The sequence below is a fragment of the Artibeus jamaicensis genome, unplaced genomic scaffold (assembly GCF_021234435.1).
Source record: "Artibeus jamaicensis isolate MK-2021 breed Jamaican fruit bat unplaced genomic scaffold, CSHL_Jam_final contig_3214, whole genome shotgun sequence".
Classification (NCBI taxonomy): Eukaryota; Metazoa; Chordata; class Mammalia; order Chiroptera; family Phyllostomidae; genus Artibeus; species Artibeus jamaicensis.
This window is the reverse complement of record NW_026521760.1, coordinates 2,695,194-2,718,419: the sequence shown is the minus strand read 5'-3', so window position 1 is coordinate 2,718,419 and position 23,226 is coordinate 2,695,194. Positions and strand designations below refer to the sequence as shown.

At 38.8% G+C, this 23,226-nt stretch overlaps 1 protein-coding gene across 2 annotated transcripts in view; it reads left to right on the top strand.

Annotated features, from left to right (window-relative positions):
* Positions 1–13,749, top strand: part of PCSK1 (proprotein convertase subtilisin/kexin type 1) — a 42,560-nt gene extending 28,811 nt beyond the window's left edge. Inside the window, exons 10-14 of one of the 2 annotated variants that reach the window (XM_037153854.2) lie at positions 4,323–4,556; positions 5,761–5,918; positions 7,598–7,731; positions 10,010–10,171; positions 10,695–13,749. In XM_037153854.2, coding sequence (XP_037009749.2) covers positions 4,323–4,556; positions 5,761–5,918; positions 7,598–7,731; positions 10,010–10,171; positions 10,695–11,072 — 1,066 coding nt within the window. In that variant the 3' untranslated portion in view covers positions 11,073–13,749. The remainder of the gene's footprint in view (positions 1–4,322; positions 4,557–5,760; positions 5,919–7,597; positions 7,732–10,009; positions 10,172–10,694) is intronic. The other variant, XM_037153855.2, reaches the window with a different exon arrangement.
* The last annotated feature ends 9,477 nt before the right edge of the window (positions 13,750–23,226 follow it).

Sequence of the window (23,226 nt, the reverse complement as noted above, 5' to 3'; positions counted from 1 at the left end):
AATAAACTTTCAATGATGCATGAAACCTTTGGATAAATTACATCAAAGAAACCACTGGCTTAGTGGGTTGTGAAATGTTGGAGAGTGTTCAGGTTAGAAAATCTTCAACATACAAGGCTTACATAGGTGTGATTAGACGCTGAACCAGGTAACCTGTAAGACTCTCTCATTTTATAATTTTGTTTCCAGGTTACTTTACCTATGCTCTCTAATTAGAAGCAATGCTTAATTTCAGTGTTTAATTCCACAGTCCTTATTTTCTATAAACATATCCTTGATTAGCAACCTAATGCAGCTTTAAAAATTTTAATTATTGTGGATGCTGTGAGCGCTAATTAACAAAGGGAGGCTGTCAGCAATGAGATGTACTATTATTAGCGGCTCCTTTCTATTTATGAAATTCAATCATACAAATGAACAGTAGCTGTTAGGAAAATGGGCTTAATTTTCCAAATTGCATGGCAATGATGCCCCCTTGAATATTTTGCATAGAATAGGTAAAGTAACATTAAAAACAATAAGATATGCGATTAAGTGTAAAACAAATGCTCTGCTATAGAAATAGAGGAAGTCTAGGCCTTGTGTTTTATTACCAACACCCTGCCTTATGCCTTCTCAGTGCACTTCCTTGTCCAGCCTCTATACACCTGCTCACACTGACGGTCCACCTAGGAAAGTGGCATGTTGCCCATCGACCACCTTGTTAAGAGGCTTGTGCCTAAAACACCCTTTAAGAGACCAGAAGGATGCAAGAATTTCAGTAAAGTATTTTATAGTTTAGAACTTATTTCTACATTAAGAAAATAGCCATTTCTGCTGTGCTAGTTAATTATTTCTGAATGTGGTAAGATGGCCAGTGTGGAGACAAGATCTGTAGTGAGGTATTTACAATATTGGGCAGATAGGAGTCTGAATAGTAAGGAATTCCAGACATTATACTCATCCCTCTATTCTTATAAACAAGTCAACTCAGGCCAGGGAGATGAAGTGACTTGCTTAAGGTCACACAGGTCTTTGGTAGTAGAATATAATTTAATATGCTTTTTATTACTCTCTATTCTGACCTCCAGGATTTGAGTTGATTTCTAACCGTCTTAGTGATATGCTTGTATTCTTTCTTCCAATTCTTGTTTTAGCTGTAACATAAAACTGGCCAGACAGCTTTTTCAAATATAAATGTAAAACCATGCCCTACCTTCAGATATTTTGATTCTGTATGTTTAGGATGGGACTCAGGAATTATCAGTATTTACTGGTGTACCAGGTGATTATGGTACAGTCTGGGCCCTGTGGGAATTGCTGACCCTTCAATCCAAAGCCTCCATCAGTCACTCTCTGGGTGGTGTGTTCTTCAGAAGCTCAGCTGAGCTGAGAGTCTACTGAGCTACTAGGTGTCACAATAGCCGATTAAAGCAACAAACCAAAAATGAAAGAGTTAAGCCTTTAATCGCTTACTGTGATGGTATAAGCCAGAGTCTAAAACAAGAGGAACTCCTGACTCCCCCGATCCATTTCCCCCCCAAGGAATAGTGTACCAGTCGAGTGTTGAGTGGAGCACTACGTTCATGGGCATCTTCTCATTGTTGAGGGAGCCCCAACAAAAGGCTCTGGCAGTTTTATGGACTCTGGGGTGGGTGGGGCCTGGAGGAAGGCTGGGAGTGGAGAAGTACTGGGTGGTCAGAGCAGGGAAAATGTCCTCAAGGTTTCTCCCACTCCCCCCCACAAGGAGGCCTCACCAGAGCAGGTTGCTGCCCAAGACCTCAGATAAGGAGACCTAAGAATGAGGGTGTGAGGGGCTAGAAATGTACATATGGGGAAAGCTTGGCCAAGGAAGGGGGCTGAGTCCTTGACGGCAACTCCCTCGAGGTAGGCTGTGTACCTGGGCTGGTGTGCGGAGGGAGCTTCCCTGTGAGGCCTGCCAGGTAGCCTTTGCAGTGCATACCAGGGGGCGACTTAACCAATGTATTACTGCTCTAGGGAGAAAATAGTAAATTGAGCCATATTCCCTTAAGGGTTGCTTCACAACCTAGTGATAAGATAGAAACCTTGAGGACTAAAGACTCGGACATTTATTTATTAAATTATGTTTCATTGGCTTAATAGAAACAGTGCAGATCTCAAAGATGAGGGAAAGCTTGAGATCTTGAATAATTCTAATGACTAATAACAGTAAGTTTTAAAATTATATCTGGGGCTCATTAACACATAGTCACATTCAATCATTCAGCCAACCAATATTTACTCAGTGGATACTCTGTGCCTGGAATTCTTCCGAGTGCTAGGCACACATCAGACAAAAAGATTGATTAAAATCTTAGCCCTTCTCATGCCTAACTCTAGCAGGGAGACAGACACTAATAATATACAAAACAAATGAATTGCCCTGTACGTTCGAAGGTGATAAATGCTATCTAAAAAAAAAAGTATGGCAGTATCAGGAGCATGTGGGAAGAATGGAAATTTTAAATAGGGTCATCAGGAAAGGTTTCATATACACTGTAATAGATCCAAGAATCCTATGCACCTCTGGTTTATCTTTATATTGCTGTTAAATTAATTTTATTAAGACTTCTGATTATACCATTTCCTTGCCCAAAATTTCTCGATCATTCCCCATTGGCCAAATGATAAAGTATGAGCCCCTTTCATGGCAGTCAAGGCCCCCACTGTCTGGGCCCTTACTCCTCATCTCCTCTTCCTGCTCCAGCAAACCAGACTACCCACTGTACTTGGGCCCCGTCCTGGACTTCCCCCCACTCACAGGTTTTGCTCTGTCGCCTCACCCTCTTTCCTCTCATTCCACCACTTGCCAAAGTGGTGGAATTCTACCCACTTTTCAAAGTTCAGCTCAACTATTTCCTTCCAGCATAGCCTCCCCAGATCTTCCTATCCCAAAAGAATTCTCTCTCCTCTAAACTTCTGCAATGCATTATGCAGTAAACACAGCATTCAATAGCTATATTATAATTACAAAAAAAAACTTAGTTCTTTTACTGGATTGTAAGCTTCTTAAAAACAATGAACACCTCCTCAAATATACTTCTAGTATTAAGCATAGTGCCTTGCAAGAGTGATCTCAAGCAGCTAAGAGTTTCTTGACACTTTTGATACATGAAGAAAAAAGACAAAAAGTATTTGAGTAGGAAGCCGCCTGTGTCTTTAAATCTGAGTCTTCTTAAGAAGGAAATTAAAGCCTACAGCTGAGGACTAGGAAACACAAAAGAAGTGTTACCAGACAGGACACCTGGTCTTGAGTGTGTCTGCCCAGGGCCAGCCAGAAGTGTTTGGGTTCTTGACATCATGACAGAAAAAATTCACAGTGCAAGACCAGGTGACCGACCGTAAGAGTACATTTACTGAAGTTGCAGACAGTGAAACAAGGAAGGCCCTAGCATGGAAGAATCAACAGGAGAGCCTCGGCTGGGCTGCCTTAGCTCACTGGGAAGTCAGAGGAAAGGGAACCTTGGAGACAAGTTCACGGAATTAGCCTGGGACAAGCTGTCACTGCCCATTACTCCCCTGGCTTCAGTCTGGTGGGGACCCTTAGAGTTTAGATGTGTGCCTGCGGGGGAAGGAGAGGAGGAAGGAGAGGAGGAAGGAGAGGGGAAGGGACCGGTGCAGGCTACTCCCCAGAGGGAGAGCATGTCCAGGGTCCTTCATCTTCAGTTTTGATTTTTATCTTGTAGGTGAGAATCTTAGAAGAGGTCTCAGGGGAAGGCTTCAGTAGAATATTCCTCAGTTCTTCAGGTGTGCCCTTTCAGGGCCACAGTCTCCACTGATTGGTCAGTGCCAGGGAAGAGGATCTTTGTCATTGCAGCTGGTCCTGGCAGCACCAGGTTTTGCTGCTTTTCTGGGCCTGCAGCTAAAATACAACTGAGGCCTAGATGCTATCTCTGGGGAGGTGAACTTTTGCATCTGGCTGTAAATTGCTTGGCCAGTGTGATCAGCTATGTCTTAGTTTCCCTATTCCACTTGTCGTGGCTTACTAGCCTGTCTCAGAAGTGCTTTCATTTTAAAGTTTTGCTCCAGTTAACTTTAACTAATTAGAAGTCATGAGTCAAGTCCTGCATTTCTACAATGCTGAACACAAAATTTCACCCACAGTAAGAACTTAACTTACATGGTATGGGGAAAAGTTTTCCATACCATATTTTGAATTGAATGAAAAGACATACAAATAGTAACACAAAATAGAATTACACAAGTACAGTTGCAAAAGGTACTTCATAATTTCCAAATGGAGATGCTTGTTTTTAGCACTTGCTTTTACAAGGAAACTTCATTTGGTCACTGAAAGATATTTTGGGTCACTTTCTATCCAGCCCAAATCTCACCTGGAGAGATATGCAGCACTTGGTTGTCTGGACCTCTGAGTATGACCCACTGGCTAATAACCCTGGATGGAAAAAGAATGGAGCAGGCTTGATGGTGAACAGTCGATTTGGATTTGGGCTGCTAAATGCCAAAGCTCTGGTGGACTTAGCTGATCCGAGAACCTGGAACAGTGTGCCTGAGAAGAAACAGTGTGTTGTAAAAGATAATGACTTTGAGCCCAGGTAAGTGTCTCAGGAATTTTGGACAAGAAGCGTTCCCATGGCGTTATTTGCTATAATGTTTGCCATTTTGCCTGATTTTTTATTCACCTACCTTTCTGAAGTAGATGGAGGTAGCATTTGCTAGTGTTCCCTGTGGGTTCAGGGGGAATATTGAGATCAAAGATCTGCAAATCACACTGGCATATTTGCATTTTCCTCTCGTAGACAATTTACTATCCAACATTTACTATCTTAAACATTAAGTTTAAGGTGACCATTGTTTTATATAGCACTAAGAATAATCATTGCTAATTAAACTATCACCAACTTTAAGATTTATACCAGATTCAGAGATGTTAAAATGTTTAAATATGCATCTTAGAATTGATAAAATACAATGCTTGACAGCCAGTATTATCCAAAACTCAAGAGCCTCACTTCATGCCACAGTGCAAGGTGAATAATGACTTTTCTCCCATGAAGGAACCTTTATCATACTGCTTTTACATAGACCACATCTGCCCCAACACATCTGGCCACAAAGTAAAATATGCTATGTCTGTTTTGTTGGTTCTGTCATGACAACCATGATTATATTGAAGACCCACTCACACAAAATACCCAAGGATGGGAGGCATGGGGGACATGCATTAGGAAGATAAAATCGTCTTTAAAAATATATATTTTAAGAGGGTCTATTGCAATAATAAACTATTTTTTGATAGATCCAAGGCAAAACTACCTGAATTTTATTCCATAGTAAAGAGCATTTTTTTCAAGTATCTCTATTCCTTATCATTTTCTTTTTATTTAATTGTGGTAAGTACACTTAACAGAACTGTATTCTGTTCCACTAGCCTGTATGTCTCGGATTTTTTCCAGTACCATGCGGTTTTGATTATTGTAGCTTTCTAATGTATTTTGAAATTAGGAAGTATGATGCCTTCAGTTTTGTTCTTCTTTCTCAGGATTGGTTTACTTATTTGTGATCTTTTGTGTTTCCATAAAAACTGTAGAATTACTGGGGTTTTTTTCTATTTCTTTAAAAACCTTATATCTTCTATGCATTAAAATGCATTTATAGTCCTGAACTGGGTACTACTCATAATAGGGAGAAACATCAAGCTTAGTTGAGATCTAGACAAGGCTGATGTTTATACATTTGCATAAAATACAAAAAAGAAGAGATGTACTTTATTCAGTGATGATTCATTAATATACTTAGAGCCCTGAAAGCTAATGGAGAAGTTATCATTGAGATTCCAACAAGAGCTTGTGAAGGACAGGAAAATGCTATCAAGTCCCTGGAACATGTACAATTTGAAGCAACAATTGAATATTCTCGAAGAGGAGACCTTCATGTCACGCTCACCTCTGCTGCTGGTAAAGATTTTTAAATCTTCAAAAATTTCTTTTAAACCATATGTGTAACTTTTTAACTATAAACTAAATTATTTCAGATGAATGAGTTTGTTTCTGTATAGAACTGTCTCCCAGTAGATATTTTCAGATCTTAAAAAATATGCTGCTGCTGATGCCCTGGCTGAGTGGCTCACTTGTTTGGGGCATCATCCCTTTCACCAAAAGGTTGTGGGTTTGATTCCTGGACAGGGTACATACCTAGGTTGCTGGTTCAACCCCTGGTTGGTGCGTGTATAGAAGGCAACTGATCAATGTTTCTCTTTCACATCAGTATTTCCCTCTTTCTTATCCTCTCTATAAAATTAATAAAAACATGTTTTCAGGTGAGGATTAAATATATTTATATATATATTTATTTATAAACAAATATAAATATATATAATATATAAACATATATATAAACAAAAAGCACTATATATATAAACTATATATATATATATAAATAAATAAACAAAAAGCACTATATATATATTCTGCCCTGCTCATTCCCACTGGTCCTTAGATAAGCAAAGAGTGAGGTATATTCAAATAATATCTTTAATTAATAAGCCTTTCTGGAGTTTAATTAATACCTTAATACTCATTTTAAAATTGTATTCATTTTCCTAGGTCACTGATCTGTCATTCTTTTTTTCTCAGATAACATGTTAGTGATAATTACTCTGATAATTAATTAATTAAGCTGGCCGGTACATCAGACACATCCAAGGAATCAGCTGAAAAACTGAGAATTCTGATCCATGAAATAGGGTTGAGAAGACTAACAAATTTTCCATAATGATGTGATTCAGGCCATACAATATGATTTTTGGGGCATTCACTTTTCCTGAGAGGGTATTAATTCCAATGAGATCTTGGATGGAAAAGAGCTTGTGAACACAAACCACAATCCAGGCAGGAGAAACTATCCCAACACTTTTATGTTTTGGTAGGATTCGATCTCTGACTAAATTCAATGTCTATAGGTGATATGTGAGGAAAGATGGGCTATCTCTATAATTTTTTTGGATATGAACTTCTTAGAGACTTGGAGTAGGTTCTGTTAATTTTGGAGTTACACTTTCCAGATATCTTGGAATTGGCCTGAAATATTGGTGTAATGCTTTTTCACTGATGGCCTTTTCATTTGACTCTTTCACTTAGAAATAGTATTTATTGATCTACAAAACATTTTAATTTGAAAACTAGTTTTATTTGATAAAAGACTATTAAATTAATATAGTTTTATTTTTATGTATACACAAGATTATAGATGCAGTTACCTATTAATTTTCAAAATTTCCTCTTAAATTTTAAAATGATAGTTGCATTAAAATGTATTTTAGGTCTTTGACTCTCTTATTTAATGTACAATACTTTGTAGATGTGGTTTTGAGTTATCCTTATGCAAATAAACTTTAATATAGTCATTCATTATTTATTTTTCCACATTATTGAGAACATATGCCAGATAAGGTGCAAAGTCCTAAAGACAAAAACACTTTTTTTCTTGTGAATGTCTCTTTCCTGGTCTTATGCTCAACAGGAAAATTTGGAGGGCTAATCTCTCCCAGCTGTCATTTTCAGTTATCAGATGCTAGCGTGTATGCTATCAGAACTGTTAGAACATTTATTAACTTGTGTTTTTTGTATGAAAATAGGAACCAACACTGTTCTGTTGGCTGAAAGAGAGCGGGATACTTCTCCTAATGGCTTTAAAAATTGGGACTTCATGTCTGTTCACACGTGGGGAGAGAATCCAATAGGCACCTGGACTTTGCGAATTGCAGACATGGTAAGGAAGAAGAAAAGGCTATAGAATCACAAGCTTAAACACTTTGAAGGAGTTTTAAGGTTGGGGTTATCATTAATAAGGCCTCCAAGGAACTTTGACTACCCCGTAGTTGAAGTAAGAAAAAGATGTAGTGTTTTAAGTCCTGCCTACTTGGCTACGTAGATTAAAAAAAAAAAAAAAGATTAGGCACTAGGGACAGAAGAAGGAAGAGAAGATACCCCAGTCTACAATGTGACAGGCTGGGGGACAGATCCCAGTGTTCCCACGTTAGAACGTAGCCCACCACACGACCTACGCACCAGGATGAGCTGTATTCTCAAACACAGTTCAATGCTAGACTGGTTCTGCTCATGACACTCCACTGGAGTCACACGAGGGAACTCTTACAGATACTTACTGTGGTGGCTGTTTAGAAGTAGCTTACTTATTAGACAACCAGTTTATTTAACATAACTTTGTCTTGTTTTTCTTCAGTTATGAAACAAAGTAAAAAACATTTCTCTTTCACTCTGTTTACTAACACTCTATAGTTATAACATACAGTCCCCAAAATAAAGCAAGGAGTGCCTGAGCAAAAAGCCAAATACTTATACAGCTGAATTATTTATTTTTGCATCCTTTCCCCAGCATTTTCTATAGGTGAGCATATAAATAAAAGAGTTTTTTGGTTTGCATTCTCCTGAGATGTGCTATAAGTATCAGAAGCCCCAGATCTCAATGTTTAAGTAACTTTTTAAAAAGAGATGATTTTAAATTCCTGAAGATATCAATTAAATTAATACAAATCTTATAGTTATTGTTACTTTTTTCCCTGAGACTTGCTTTCTCCTAAAGACAGTTAAAATTGTAATTTAGAAATGGAAGTGGTAAACATTCCCGCTCTCATAGCGAGAATGAGAAAGTGTTATTCGTGGGTGGGCGGGCCTGTTCCTGCACACGGCCGCCATTCTAACTCAGTTTCACCACCAGGAAACTAGGAAAGCCTACTGACCAAGAGAAGTCTGCCGAATTTGACTCTATACTTTTAAATGTTTTTTTAGATATTTTAGATCTCAGCATATTACTTTTAACATAGCATTTGAGCCTCTGAAAACTATTACTGTTCCCATAAGGTCATTTTTAAGGGCTGATTAATGCTGAAGGCTATTGGTAATACTCTGTAGAGGCTGACTTTTTTCCCTAATGAAATGTTTCTACAAGTTGGTAATTGGTAAATATAATTCTGTTCATAGAAGGTACAGTCAACTTTTTAAGAGCACATCTCATACAGAAAAGGAGGTTAGCCCTGGCTGGTGTGGCTCAGTGGATGGAGTGCCAGCCTGCGAACCAGAGGGTCACTGATTCGATTCCCAGTCAGGGCACATGGCTGTTTTGTGGGTCAGGTCCCCAGCAGGCATGTGAGAGGCAACCACACAGTGATGTTTCTCTCCCTCTCTGTCTCTCTTCTTTCCCCTCTCTCTAAAAATAAATAAATAAAATCCTTTTTTAAAAAGGAGGTTTTTTAAAAAAGGAGGTTAATATAGTTGTGCTTTAATGTTTAAATTTAAAAAATTTGTATTGTTGTTCAGATACAGTTGTCCCTGTTCTCCCCATTGTTCTCCCCTGACACAGCCTCCCCTGCCCATGAGAGTTCTGCTTTTTTAATTAAATGAAGCAAATTAAATAAACTAGTTGGTTTTTGGATCCTCAAGCCTGTAAACTGTCAATTTCCATTCCAGGAGTAAATCCAGTGATTATTTTCCATTTTTTTTGTTATCTTTTTTTGAAAATCCTCTTCTGAGTGTATGTTTATTGATTTTAGAGACAGGTGAGAGAGAAACATCAATCGGTTCCCTCCTGTACACGCCCCAAATGGGGATGGAACCTGCAACCTAGGCATGTGCCCCGACCAGGGATTGAACCCACAACCTTTTGGTGTGTGAAATGACACATCAACCAACTGAGCCACTGAGTCAGGGATCTTTTTTTCTCCTTAAATTTTTTCTTTTGTCTTATTGGGGTGACGTTCTTAATATAATTACGTAGGTTTCAGGTGTACAATTCTATAACACATCATCTGTATGTTGTATGGTGTGTTCACCACCCCAAGTCAAGTCTCCTTCCATCACCACTTATCCCCTCCCCGGTGATTTATTTCTTTTTGCACAGAGCTCTACACATGTAATACACAAACATTTTAAATTAGATTTTAACTCTAAAATCCTTTATAGATATTTTGAAGGAGCTTGTTTTATGTTACTCGGAACACACACTAAAGTTACGTATGCTTATCCGCCAGTCTGGGAGAATGCAAAATGAGGGAAGAATTGTGAGCTGGAAGCTGATATTGCACGGGACCTCCTCTCAGCCAGAGCACATGAAGCAGCCTCGTGTGTACACCTCTTACAACACCGTGCAGAATGACAGAAGAGGGGTGGAGAAGATGGCAGAGTCAGGGGAGGTCTGTGTGGCTACATTCTTCTTGGCATGCTTTTTTTTTGAACTGTAAATTGACAGTGTGGTGAGTGAAGCTGCCCCTAACTTTTCAGCAGAGAGTGAGTTAAACATGAATAAGGAAGAAAGGGAGTGGGTGTGGTAAGTTGTTTATTTTCTATACGATGAAACTGTACTGTTTTATTTATTTATTTATTTATCTATCTAGAATTTAGAAATTAAAACTAATCAATTCAAAGTTATTAAATTCCCTAACTTGAACTCGATACCAGTAAGTATGAGCACTTAATAACCTAAGTTTAGTCTTCAAATCCACCAGAAATAGAGGCATTCTTATTCCCACTTTACAAGTGAGGTTAAAGACAATTTAGAAAGTGCCCTGGGTACCTGAGTTAGTGTGACCCTAAGCCTCATACTCTTTCTGCCCCTCGACCGCCTCTCCAGGAGCAGCAGGGGCAGCTGCTGCAGCCAGCCTGCCCAGCACTGAAAATGAGCCTTCTTCCCTTTGATGGTGCATTTCTGTGTTTTAGGAGCAGCCCATGGAAAAGAACCTGAAGGAAACCGCCCTGACTGCAAAAATCGGCAGCAGCAGTGGTGTGGGAAACAGAAGGGATGAGCTGGTAGAGGGTGCCTCCTCCCAGGCCATGCTGCGACTCCTACAAAGTGCTTTCAGCAAAAACTCACCACTAAAGCAATCACCAACAAAGTCTCCAAGTGCAAAGGTCAACATCCCTTATGAAAATTTCTACGAAGCCCTGGAAAAGCTGAACAAACCTTCCCAGCTTAGAGACACTGAGGACAGTCTATATAACGACTACGTCGATGTTTTCTATAACACCAAACCTTATAAGCACAGAGATGACCGCCTGCTGCAAGCTCTGGTGGACATTATGAAGGAGGAAAATTAAAATAAGTCTGTGGTCCTGAGTTGGAAATATTCATGCTTCTTCCCCTTAGATTTTGCCTGTGCCTGAAGTAGTTGTTTTTGTCATTGATTCTTATGCTTATATAATATCCTTGGTGATACTTTTCCTTTTTCTCCCCAAACTGGCCATTTGAAAGAGATGAGCTCACATAGTAAATCCAGCTTCCTGAATGGATCACAGCTCTTTCAAAGCATCTCTTCTCTGCTGACGCAAGTAAAGTGTGTGTTCTTTATAGAGACACAGTTCACACATGGTCCTCAAACCACATTAGACCACCTTCTTGGACCCTCCCATTTCATCTCTCAAAAGAAAAGTCTTAATCTTGGCAATAGATTAATTTAAAAAGTAATCTTCAAGGAACAAAAGTAAGGAACATGTTCTGGTAGCTGTCCTCTGTCTTTGCCCTGTGATTCTTTGAATTCTGATGCCACAGAGGCTTTGGAAAGGCTGTGATGAAAGAGTTTACAATCAGACCTGGACCCTACATTTTCTATTCCAAAGTACTACTTATTCAGGGCATGACCCTATGGTCATTTGTCGGGGAGGGGGAGCTGGGTTACTTAGCTCCATAACCAGGCATCAGAGTCTGCGTTACCTGGTTAGAGTGGTGTTGGAACAGCCTTTGCCTGGCGAGCCACCCGGCAGGCCGCCATGGGCCTGACGGGGTCTGCGGCTCACCCTCTGTGCTCTGGTCTGCCTCTTTCCCCTCCTCAAGGTTCTCCTCACTTGTCTTAGCCACAAACTATTAATACCGAGAGAATTAATTTACACTACATTCTTAGAACAAACTTACACTCGGGACTTGGCTAATTCCTAGCCATAATTTTTTTTTAGCCATAATAACAGAAAGCCACTCATAACACAGAGAACCAAGCTAATTAACAGGAAACTATTCATATGGGAAGAGCCAATAGGAAGTGGTCTTTGCTTTTAAAATCGTATGCATTAGCATAGGTCTTTCAGGATCTTTGAAACTACGTGATCATTCCTTGACACTAAAGGCTGCTCCCCAACCTTACAGCTGAATAGTATCCAAATTCTCGTCAAATTGCTTTCAAGTTTTGACTCAGAGGACACGAATTGGCAGCCCACAGGCCACATTTGTTCTTCAGGTAGATTTTGTCTGGCATGTAAAATGTTTTTTAAGTGATTAAAAAAGGGATTATTGAAAATATGTGATTTTACATAAAATTGGATTCACAGGCCCATCTTCCCTGGTGGCAACAGTTGCTTAGAGCTAAGTAGCAGCTGCCCAACTAGACTTGAATGCCCAGTCCCCAATGTGCTCAGCTCCCTGCTGCTATGGCAGCCACCTCCCTGGTGAGCACTCAACAGACATTTTATGTTGCCTGCTGTTGCACTAAATGAACATGTTCGAAGTGTAAATGCACTTTAAAAAATCTTCAATTTCTTTCAGACAGGATCTGAGTGATAATAATTATGAGAATTTTCCATGGCTTAACTAATTTATCAGCCCCCCAAATGGTATTTTAATCTCCTGAAAGTACCTCTGATACCTAGTTTGACATGTCCATTTAATCTCACCATCCCTGGTTGCCCATTTCTTCTAATTCATTACTGCCAACCCACTAGCTGCCCACTCTCTCTCTGTGCTCACCAAAGCTCTAGTCACCTGCAGTGGCATTTTCCTAGTAGATGTGCTGTTTGCAATTCTTCCATGAAGACTCAACTTTATCAGGCTACATACCAACTAGACTAAGAAGAGAACACTAGAGTCTGTCACTTGCTTTGGTCTGAAATGTGGTTAGTAAGATGAAATTTCACCCCCTATTCTACCATATGAATTTGTGCAGAATAAGGGTTATTCCAGAGCAATTCCCATGAAGCTTCCAGAATGTCCTCCTAAAAGAACTGTAGCATCACATTGTTCTTGGAAGCTTCCCATGCTGTTTGGTACGGAGTATGAGATAGAATTTTGAAAATTGCGGCACATCAAAAATGTTAAAGCTGAAAAGGACCAGGGAGTTATGAGACAATTTTTCAACTAAAAAGAAGCTAAAGCCTAGAGAGCCCAATAAAAAATAATAAATGAAAACTCATCTTTTCCTCATTCTTAACCTACTGCTAATTGTCTGAAGCTTTCTTTTTCAGTATCTTTTCCTGGTTAAAACCCCAAACAGCTCATTGGATGGTAGCCAAAGGTTCACTCTAGAGAAGCTTTAATATTTAAATAAAGTCACGTTTGAATGTTTCCAACCTTGGAGTATATTGTTCAGACAAAAAAATATTTTTGTCAGTCTTTCTTAGTGCCTGTGTGAATTTTTGTGAAAATGTAAAAGAGAAAAATTATATAATGTTTCCCTTAAAATTTTAAACTATATTTTCTTTACAGGTATTTATAATGTACCAATGCTTTTATCAAACAATTTTAAAAGGCATAATAAATTGTATTCAAGAACCAAAATTTTCATGAGAATAAGAAAGTTTCATCCAATAAAATATTTTTGAAAGGCATGTTCTTCTGTCAGTAAAAAAAAAAAAAAAGTATAATATGTATGTATTGTATTAAAGTGACATTTGTCTAATAGCCCAAATATAATGTGTAGCTGAGTTTAACATATGTGGTCTTAGCATTCTTAAGGGAGCTCCCACATTATACATTTGATGTATTAATCAGTATATGTAAAATATGCTTATAAATCAGAAGAATAAATGATTTATCACTAAGTCAAAAAGAAAAAAGCTCATGATTTCAACAAAAACAGGCTCTCCTCTTAGTTATTGTGTTTCCCAAATGAACTGTCAAAAAGAAAATTTCAAGGTTTACATTAAGAAGTTAAATCCTTTTTAGAAAAATGTGAAACACAAATTCAAAAGAATATAAGCATGCCTACGTTCATTGCAGCATTATTTACAACAGCCAACATTTGGAAGCAGCCCAAATTCCACCGGTAGATGAGTGGATAAAATAACTATGACACATTTATACAATGGAATGCCACTCAGTTGTAATGAAAGAAAATTTTATCTTTTGCAACCTTATGGATGGACCTGGAGGACATTATGCTAAGTGAAATCAGCCAGTCAGAGAAAGACAAATACCATGTGATTTCACTCATATGTGGAATCTAATGAGGAAACTGAACTAACAAGCACAATAGGGACAGACTCATAGAACAGGATGACAGCTCTGATTGATGGGGGGTGGGCTTAGCCGGTGGAGAGGTTGAGCAAAAACGAAAGAGGACTCATGGGCACGGACAACAATGTGGTGATTATGGGGGGCAGGGAGCGTAAGCGGACTAAATGGTAATGGAAAAACTACAATAAAAATAAATTTAAAAAGAAAAAGGGGCTTTTTAAAAGGCAATTTAAGAATTACTTGAATAGATATATTTTATTTTTTCTAATAGCTCAGTCCTTTACTTATTGACAGCATAAAAAGTATGACTGAGCCTTAACTGAAGTGTTGAGGAAAAAACCTACAGGAACTGACTTCAAGTGAGAGAAATGATTTGCAGCAGTTCGTTAACATGACCTTGTTCACAGGCCAGGTTATAACAGCTAAGTGCCAAATCCTTCCGGGAAGGCCCTCATCAGAAGCCCCCGTTCCCAGGGCTGACTCCTGCCCTCAGGCCCACTTCTCTCTTGCTTCAAACCTTCATCCCCAGATCCCTGGACTTCCCACCCACCTTTTCAGAATCTTACCTTCCCACCAAGGGTGGATGGTTTTCCTTAAAACTCCCTTCTTTCTCTTAAGTCACAATTATTCATTCAAACTAAAATATTTTCCCAAGAATTCTAGAAAGACTGTTCTAAGCATCTTTTGTCCTTCGCATCAAACCATTTTCAAAGTCTTCCCACCAAAAATGGTTCAAGATATGTCTGTTTTTCTTGAATGCCTGTTTGGTAATGGTTGGATAAATCATGTGCAAGCTTCAAGTACAAACACAAACATGTTCCAAGAATACATATTAATTCTTAAATACAAATCTAAGTCCGTAAGGAGAAATGGTAGTTTTGTAACTGCCTTATAATTTTGCAAGGTTAAAGCACTAATGCACGTGATAACAATTATTCACTCCACTCCCCCTGCCCCTGTGGAAGAGTGTACTTTCCTGGCCCACTGATGCTGAGCTTGACCTTGTGATTTGCTTTGGTCAGTGGAATATTAGTGGATGTGATGCAAGCAAGGGCTTTAAATGTGCTTGCACAGTTTGGCTTGCCTCTTGTTTTCAGTGATCCCGGGTTAAATGAGGAGTGTGCCCAGGTAATTACCGCCCCTTCGGCCTGTTTCTAGAACAAATAGATATGCAGTAGATCCACATTCTAGCCAACTTACAACATGAAACAGGGCTGTCCAGGTAAGTGCAGCCTAAATAAGCTGAAATTGTTATCTTGCCAATTTGTAAGAATGAGAAGAAATGTGTTGTTAGCACCCGAGTGTTGAAGTGCCTTGTTACATAACCTTACTATGTCAACAAAATTCACTGAAAAATAAAAGTTCCATTTTTTTCATTCCACTACTAATACCACTCCTTTCAAATTGTACCTTGTTGAGAGCCTAGAATACAAAAAAAAGGAGCCAGTGTTAAATCATACACCTCTTAATACTGATCCCATAGCTAAATGAAGACCCTGACCAGGCTTCGAAATTTCTATTTTTAAAGGTCTTGTCTCAGCTTAGTTCCTCCTGTAAGCAGAGTCTCAGATAATGAATGACTTGCATACAGGCAGTCTATTTAGGAAGTAACAGCAGAGAGCAAAAATGATTCACATATGCTCATGAGTAGCATGGAGTAACATTGATCAGCACAAGACTTAAGAAAGACTAGAATGGCTATTTCACCTAATGATGGCATTCATGGAAGATAATTCAGAACAGACATGTTTTCCTCATTCTCCTATCTCTACCTCATCCAAAGCCTTGATACTTCCATTAGCTTCTCTCAGAAGTTAGTTGCAACCATCTAACTGGTTGCATCTAACATATTGGCTGATAACAAGTTCATAACATTTATTAGAAAGGCAACTTTTAACAGACAAAGTTCTGTTATTACTTTTTTTTTTCTTAAAAGCACTTGCTGGTGTGGCTCAGTGGATTGAGCACCAGCCTACAAACCAAAGTGTCGCAGGTTTGATGCCCAGAGAGGGCACACGCCTGGGTTGAGGGCCAGGTCCCCAGTAGGGGGTGTGTCAGAGGCAACCACACACTGATGTTTCTCTCTCTCTTTCTCCCTTCTTTCTCTCTTTCTAAAAATAAATAAATAAAATCTTTTAAAAATAAATAATTTTTTAAATTAAAAAATGAAGCAACTTTGCCTACCTGAGTTTTGGCCTGCAATTTGTACGTTTGTACAATGTGTAGTGCCTGTATGTTGTTCCATGTGGACATTACATAAGCACAGCTCTGGCATCACTGGGTACACAAGGAGATGACTACACTCATCAAAAATGCTTCTGGGATAGTATAAATTTTGAACCAAAATTTTTAAGATAAGGGGGATTTGCAATGAAAGAGAAATGTATGGGTTGTTTCAAGTTCTCTTGTCAGAGGGAACCGGAATGAAGAAAGCCTGCCTGGGAGAGCGTACCCATTCCACAGAGCTCCCGCAGATGGAAGAGCCCAACTTGTCTTTCTGAACATCCCTTCCCTGGCTCTGGCCGTACTTTACCAGCACTCACTAAGCCTTCATGACCTGAATGAAGGGCCCTGACGCTGCTGCATCTCGTCATAATGCCATTTTCACTTACAGAGGAGAAAAACACACAAGATTTAGGCTTATCAGTTGATATAAATTACATCATTCCAATCATTAAGGAGGAAAAAAGTTCTGAAAACATAACAGCAACAAAAAGTGGCGAGAGGTGTGGGTTCTTGAATGGGCCCCAAGTGAATGTGAATCCCGATTCTACCATCTCTCAGCTGGGTGCCCTTGAGCAGCTCACTTCACCTCTGGGGCCTTATTTCCTCATCTAGAACAGTGGTGTCTGCCATGAATGGGTTGCTGTGATGATTACAGAAGATAATGAAAGTGAATAACTTATGATTATGGTAATTTAGGGAGCGGTTTCTGCACCTAGTAAATAATCAATAAATGTTAGTTTTTATTATTAGTGAGATTGTTGCTGTTATGTTGTAAAAAGAAAATGAAATTTAGAGCCAAACAGATTTGAATTGGTAGCTCTTATCTACAAATTCAATAAAGGAGAAAAATATTACAATCACTGAAGAAGATGGAAATACCATAAACTGTCACTAGTGAAGTTGGTGCTGCCTTGGGAATTGTTCCAATGTGAACCTTCTTGTCCTAAGGCCGCACTGGACATCATCTCAGTGTAGCTCCTGTGGACTACACTCAAGAGAAAGGAATTGTCAGAGTGACAGCTGAGACTCAGTGGGCAGTTACCTGGGGCCAAGGAATGCCAGAGGTGGTGAGTGAAGAGAAAGATGATAAAAAAGAAAATCATTTGTTTGGTTTTGTCTTACATCCAATCATTTTTTTTTGTTGGAGTACCATTTTTCAAATGCAAACATTTTATAAGGCACTGAGAAATGTTGATATTAACAACAATGAAAAATGAGTTCTTAAGTGTATGATTTAACTAGATTCTCACAAGAACTGTAAAAAAAACAGGAAATAAATGATATTATTGTCCCAATTTATATATTAGAAAGTTGAGGCAGTGAGAGGTCATGTGTTTTGTTCAAGGTCAGAGAGCACATCATAGAGTTGAGATTTTTAAACTGGCAGTCATTCTGGAACCCAGGCCATGCTTTACATTAACAAGATGAAAAAATGGCATGATGTTAGAAGATATTTACAGTGTGGGAATCAAACAAGTACTGTTTATCTTAAACTACCAATTCTTTTCTCATGGAAATGGAAATAACATAAATAGTTTTTATTAACTGAATATTTACTACATATTAAGCATACATATTTTTCATAATAACAAGATAATAATTCATGATAATATGTTATTTCTAATGCTTGCACTATTCTGTGAGTGAAGTGTTTTTTTACAGATATGGTAACTGAGGTTCAGAGAAGTTAAGTCAGTTGCCCAAGGTCACACAGCTAAGCCAGAATTGTAAAACTAGTTTATCTGACCCCATCTTTTCATTATGTCACTCCCTCACTTTTTAGCTTCACTTTCGAATTTTTCAAACTGATATCTTAATAGGTAATCTCATACTTCCAGGAACAACAAAATAGACTTTACACTGCTTCTTTACTTCAAATTTAAAAGTAAGAGAGGCAGTCATCTTCATCAGTCATCGCTGCTTGATTATCTTGAAATGCACATAAGCTCTTCTCTTAAGGGAGTAACAGGCCAACCCAACAGCTCAGGCAGCCTTCGGCTTGGTAATCAACCCCATATGAATTTGGGTGGCGTGCAGACTCAGGGCTGCTGAAGCAGATTGAGAGTCAGGGCACTGCAGTGTGGGCACCAACTGCAGGAATTTCCTAAGATGCCGGGTCATTTTATTTCTCCCCCCACTGCTTGGCCTTCCTGCCTGATGCCAATGTGTCTGATTCTTCTTCTTTTTTTTAAAAATTTCCCAAAGTGTGTTCTTCATCATACCAATTAGTGGTGCATGTATGTGTGTGGACAAGGGTTCCCTGGTCATGTACATTTGTCAAACATGTAATGAAGAATTGAGTTGTTCATATTTTTTCACTGTGGTTCTTAGGAGCTCCTTTAATATTCCAGTGTACATTGTGACTCTTCAAGAAGAGCATGCATTTCACCAGACAGAAGTTTCTTCCTGGACTGTCTTCTAGAACTGGTGTTCTCTCAGGTCTCCGGAGAAGACATTTTCTCTCACATAACTGTCTTCAGTTAATAATTTCCCAGCTTGATTCTGGGCTTTGTCAGAAGTAAGGCTTATAATCGCCACATGCCTGATTATTTCTGAGAGGTCACAGCTCATGCCTTTCCCTTGCCTCAGTACAAAATGCTGCAGCACCACACAGCTGACAGAAAACGGTTATCAAAGAGGAGGTGAGCCCTGATCAGGTGGCTCAGTTGATTGGAGCACCACCCCATACACCAAAGTGTTGTGGTTCAGTACCCACTGGTGGGCGTGTATGAGAGATACCTGATGTCTGTCTGTCTGTCTGTCTCTTTCAGTGTAGTACACTGGCCTTTTTCCATTTACTGCAATGTCCCAAGATACTCTTGAAAACACATTATTCTGCAAGAAATTCCCTTTCTTCATTTCTTTTCTAGTTAATTTTTTCCTACTTACTCTGCAGAGCTCAATGTTAACATCCCTTGTTTGTGGAAGCCCTCTGATCACTGTGCCAGACTTGGTCAGAACTTGTGCCATAGGCTCCCATACAGCATTTACCACAAGGGTGGTTACATATACAATTAATTGCTAAGTGTCTACCTCTCCGGATGGAATGTAAATTGCATCTCTAACTAACATCTCTCATATTAACTGCTACATCCTTAAAGATCAGAACAACACAATGCACCAGAAGGTGATTATTTGGTGTATACTTAAGGAATATTTAGTTGAGCATTTGGTTTATCTGCAGGGCAATGGTATACTTTAGAAATTAGAAGTTGGGAGTCCAAATTCCCACTCCCCAAGCAGCATAGATAGCTGGTGTGAGCATATCCTGCCTTGAGATGCAGCATAGGCACTGTCGAGAACCTCAGTCGATCCTACCACTTACTACCCTGATGACCCTGGGTGAATTATTCTTCCTTCCTAAGTCTCAGTTTCTTCATCTGTAAAATGGTGAGAGTAACTATACCTATCTCCTAAGCTTCATTGTTGCCTTGACACATGTTTATTAAACACCTACTATATGCCAGGTGCTCTGCCAGAGGCCAGGAATGGAGTAATGTGCTAAGTGGGCACAGCCTCCACTCTTGTTCATCTTGTATCCCCAGTCCTGGCACAGTATCTGCTATATAAGAGTTTAATATATATTCGTTGACTTAGCCAATACGGCTTTTTATTTTCCCACTTGTTTAGCACACAGTTAAGATAAAAGTGACAATGAGTGAAAGTGGAGAAGAATCGTAGCTGATGTTTGTGGAGGACACACTGGGTGGCAGGCAGAAGGCTGAGCATGGTACATGCTATCCATGGTACATGGATAGCTTCACTTAGTCTTTGTCCACCGATGCAGACCCACTCATTATTATCACATTTTATAGAAAGGAAACTAGAGTACGAAGAGCTGAAGTTGCTCGATCAAGGTCACAAAGCTAGTAGGTGGTGACAATGCATTTGGAATGTGAGTAACTTCACTATATTGACAGCACCTTAAGTTATGTCAAAGTCTGAGAATCCAGAGTCCCATGGTGAGGGGAAATGAGGGAACATTCAAAGCTCAGCAAGGGAAACACTGACATCAGGAAAGCAGCAGGAAAACATCTTTTCTTTCTCTTGCTATGTTCATCCAGCTGCTTAGTTATCTATGAAGATCTTGTCCACTTTTTTCTCTCTTCTGTTTTTATAATCTATATCAGGTAACAACAAGCCGTACAGTTTTATTCAACGTTATATATCATCAGCTGAAGAACTGAATCCTAAGACTACCATATAATTCTGTGTATTTTGATAAGAAAAGGCACTTAAAACTGAATTGCAATCTGCTGATTATCCCTTACACGAACTTCAAAGTATCCTGATGAAATAAAATAATAAAAGGCAGACAAAGAAACAAGCCATATGTCAGATGTATTAAATACAAGGAAGCCAGACAGAAGACTAATATCTGAGATATAAAAAAACAAAAAGCATGTACGTGACATAGCAAAGCCAATAGCTCAGCTAGGAGACCAGCGCTGCCTTTACTATCCCATGTCAGGAACCAAGATCAGAGTCTTCATGCACATGAACAGAGTATCACAAAGGCTTCTTAAAACTTTGTTTTCCTTTTTGACTTCTCCTAATCAATTATTTATGGTATCATTATTGGTCATTACACCCAATTTCACATTCAAATGAGGAGGTCATTTCAATCTATTGCTGAACATATTAACTTGCTTGGAATTCACATGCAAAATTTTCTAAGGATAATTTATTAGGTTAGCAGTTCTTAAGTTTTTTGAATCAATGTTTTACTTAATGTTATTGAGTACCTTAAAGGACTTCTGTTAATGTGGGTTACATTTATTAAAACTTTTTAAAATTAAAATATATATATATATATATCTATTATTCACAATAATAACCCAACTGCATACTAATATAAATAACAAAGTTAGCAAGAACAATGGTATTGCTCTTATATTTTTGAAAATATCTTTCATGTCTGGCTGAATAGACAAAAGCTAGATTCTGTTATCTATTTCAGTATTCAACCTGCTACAGAATGTTTTGGTAAAAGCATATAAAGAAAATGTAGCCTCACATAGATATAGTTAGAAAAGGAAGGAGTATACTTACACAAAGGCTCAACTAATAGTTTCTTAAAGAGTAGATACGAAGTAGACTAAAACCGTATCAATAAACTCCATGCACTCTCTCAAACTATCATCCACTGATCTACTCTGAGTACCAAGCACTGTAAGAAAATGAAGAAGGCCAAGGAACCATAGTGTCTGCACAGTGAAAACATTTCCAAGTGAAGCAGCAGGAAGAAACTGAATGACAGAAGGACCTCAGGAAGAAGCTCTTCTGAGTTCAGGATCAAAAAGAAAAAAGAAATCAGAAGTCCTGCCTGATAGGGCCTGAGGAGCAACTAAAGTCAGTTCTAGGCAGACAGACTGTCATTTGGATCTACAGAGAAGGGGAGTCTCAAATATTATAATACTGTAAATGACAAGTCAGGGGGCTGGAGCCCAAGAAAGATCTCTCTGTTGGATGTATCACCCAGACTGTGCCTTTGGGAAAGCAATGAAAATCTGCTAATAGGAGACCTGATCATTCTCAGCATCTAGGTTATGTCAAGATTTAAAGCAATATAATTTATGATTTTGTAGATTCCCTCACATCTCTCTTACCTGTCTCAGTTTAATGTTTTGTGCTACAAAACGTCATTAAAATATTTTCCTGTTAAAAAATACATTGAATTTTTTTCATTGTTTTTTATCCTCACCTGACTCCATTTTTTTTTTCATTGCTTTTAGAGAAAGAAGAAGGGGCAGGGAGAGAGAGAAACATCGATGTGAGAAAGAAACAGCCACTGGTTGCCATCAGTTGCTTTCTTGTATGCACCCCAACCAAGATAAAACCCACACCCTGGGTATGTGTCCTGACCAGAGAACTGAACCCACAACCTTTTAGTCTATGGGACAACACTTCAACCAACTGAGCCACACCAGCCAGGACAAAATATCTTGAATTTTTAAACAGAACTTTTACTCATGCATAACTCTGTGACAGCATGCATTGTTATTTGGAAAATATTGGTTCAATGAGTTATGCAGATAATCCGAATGTTGACATATTTAATCATACAATATTATTTTAAAAAGCAAACTAGTTAATATCATCACCAAACTCATAAAAGTTTTCTTTTTTTTTTTTAAATTTCTTTTTATTGATTATGTTATTACATTTGCTCTATTCCCCCCTCCCTTCCCCTCCACCCTGCATACCCCTCCCCCACCATTTCCCCCTTTAGTTCATGAACATGTGTCTCAATTTCTTTAGATTCTGTATTTCCCCTACTATTCTTACCCTCCCCCTATGTATTTTCTATCTACTGTCTATGCTACTTATTTTCTGTACCTTCTCCCCTCTTCCCCTCCTCCCACTCCCCTATTGCTAACCCTCCCTGAGATCTTCATTTCTATGGTTCTGCTCCTGATCTAGCTATCCTCTTAGTTTGCTTTTGTTTTAGGTGTGGTTCTTAATAACTGTGAGTTTGCTGTCCTTTCACTGTTCGTCTTTTTTATCTTCTTTTTCTTAGGTAAGTCCCTTTAACATTTCATATAATAAGGGCTTGGTGATGATGAACTCCTTGAATTTGGTCTTATCTGAGAAGCACTTTATCTGTCCTCCCATTCTAAATGAAAGTTTTGCTGGGTAGAGCAATCTTGGTTGTAGATCTTTGGTTTTCATGACTTGGAATACCTCTTTCCAGCCCCTTCTTGCCTGTAAGGTCTCTTTTGAGAAATCAGCTGACAGTCTGATGGGAACTCCTTTGTAGGTGACTGTCCCCTTAGCTCTTGCTGCTTCTAAGATTCTCTCCTTCAT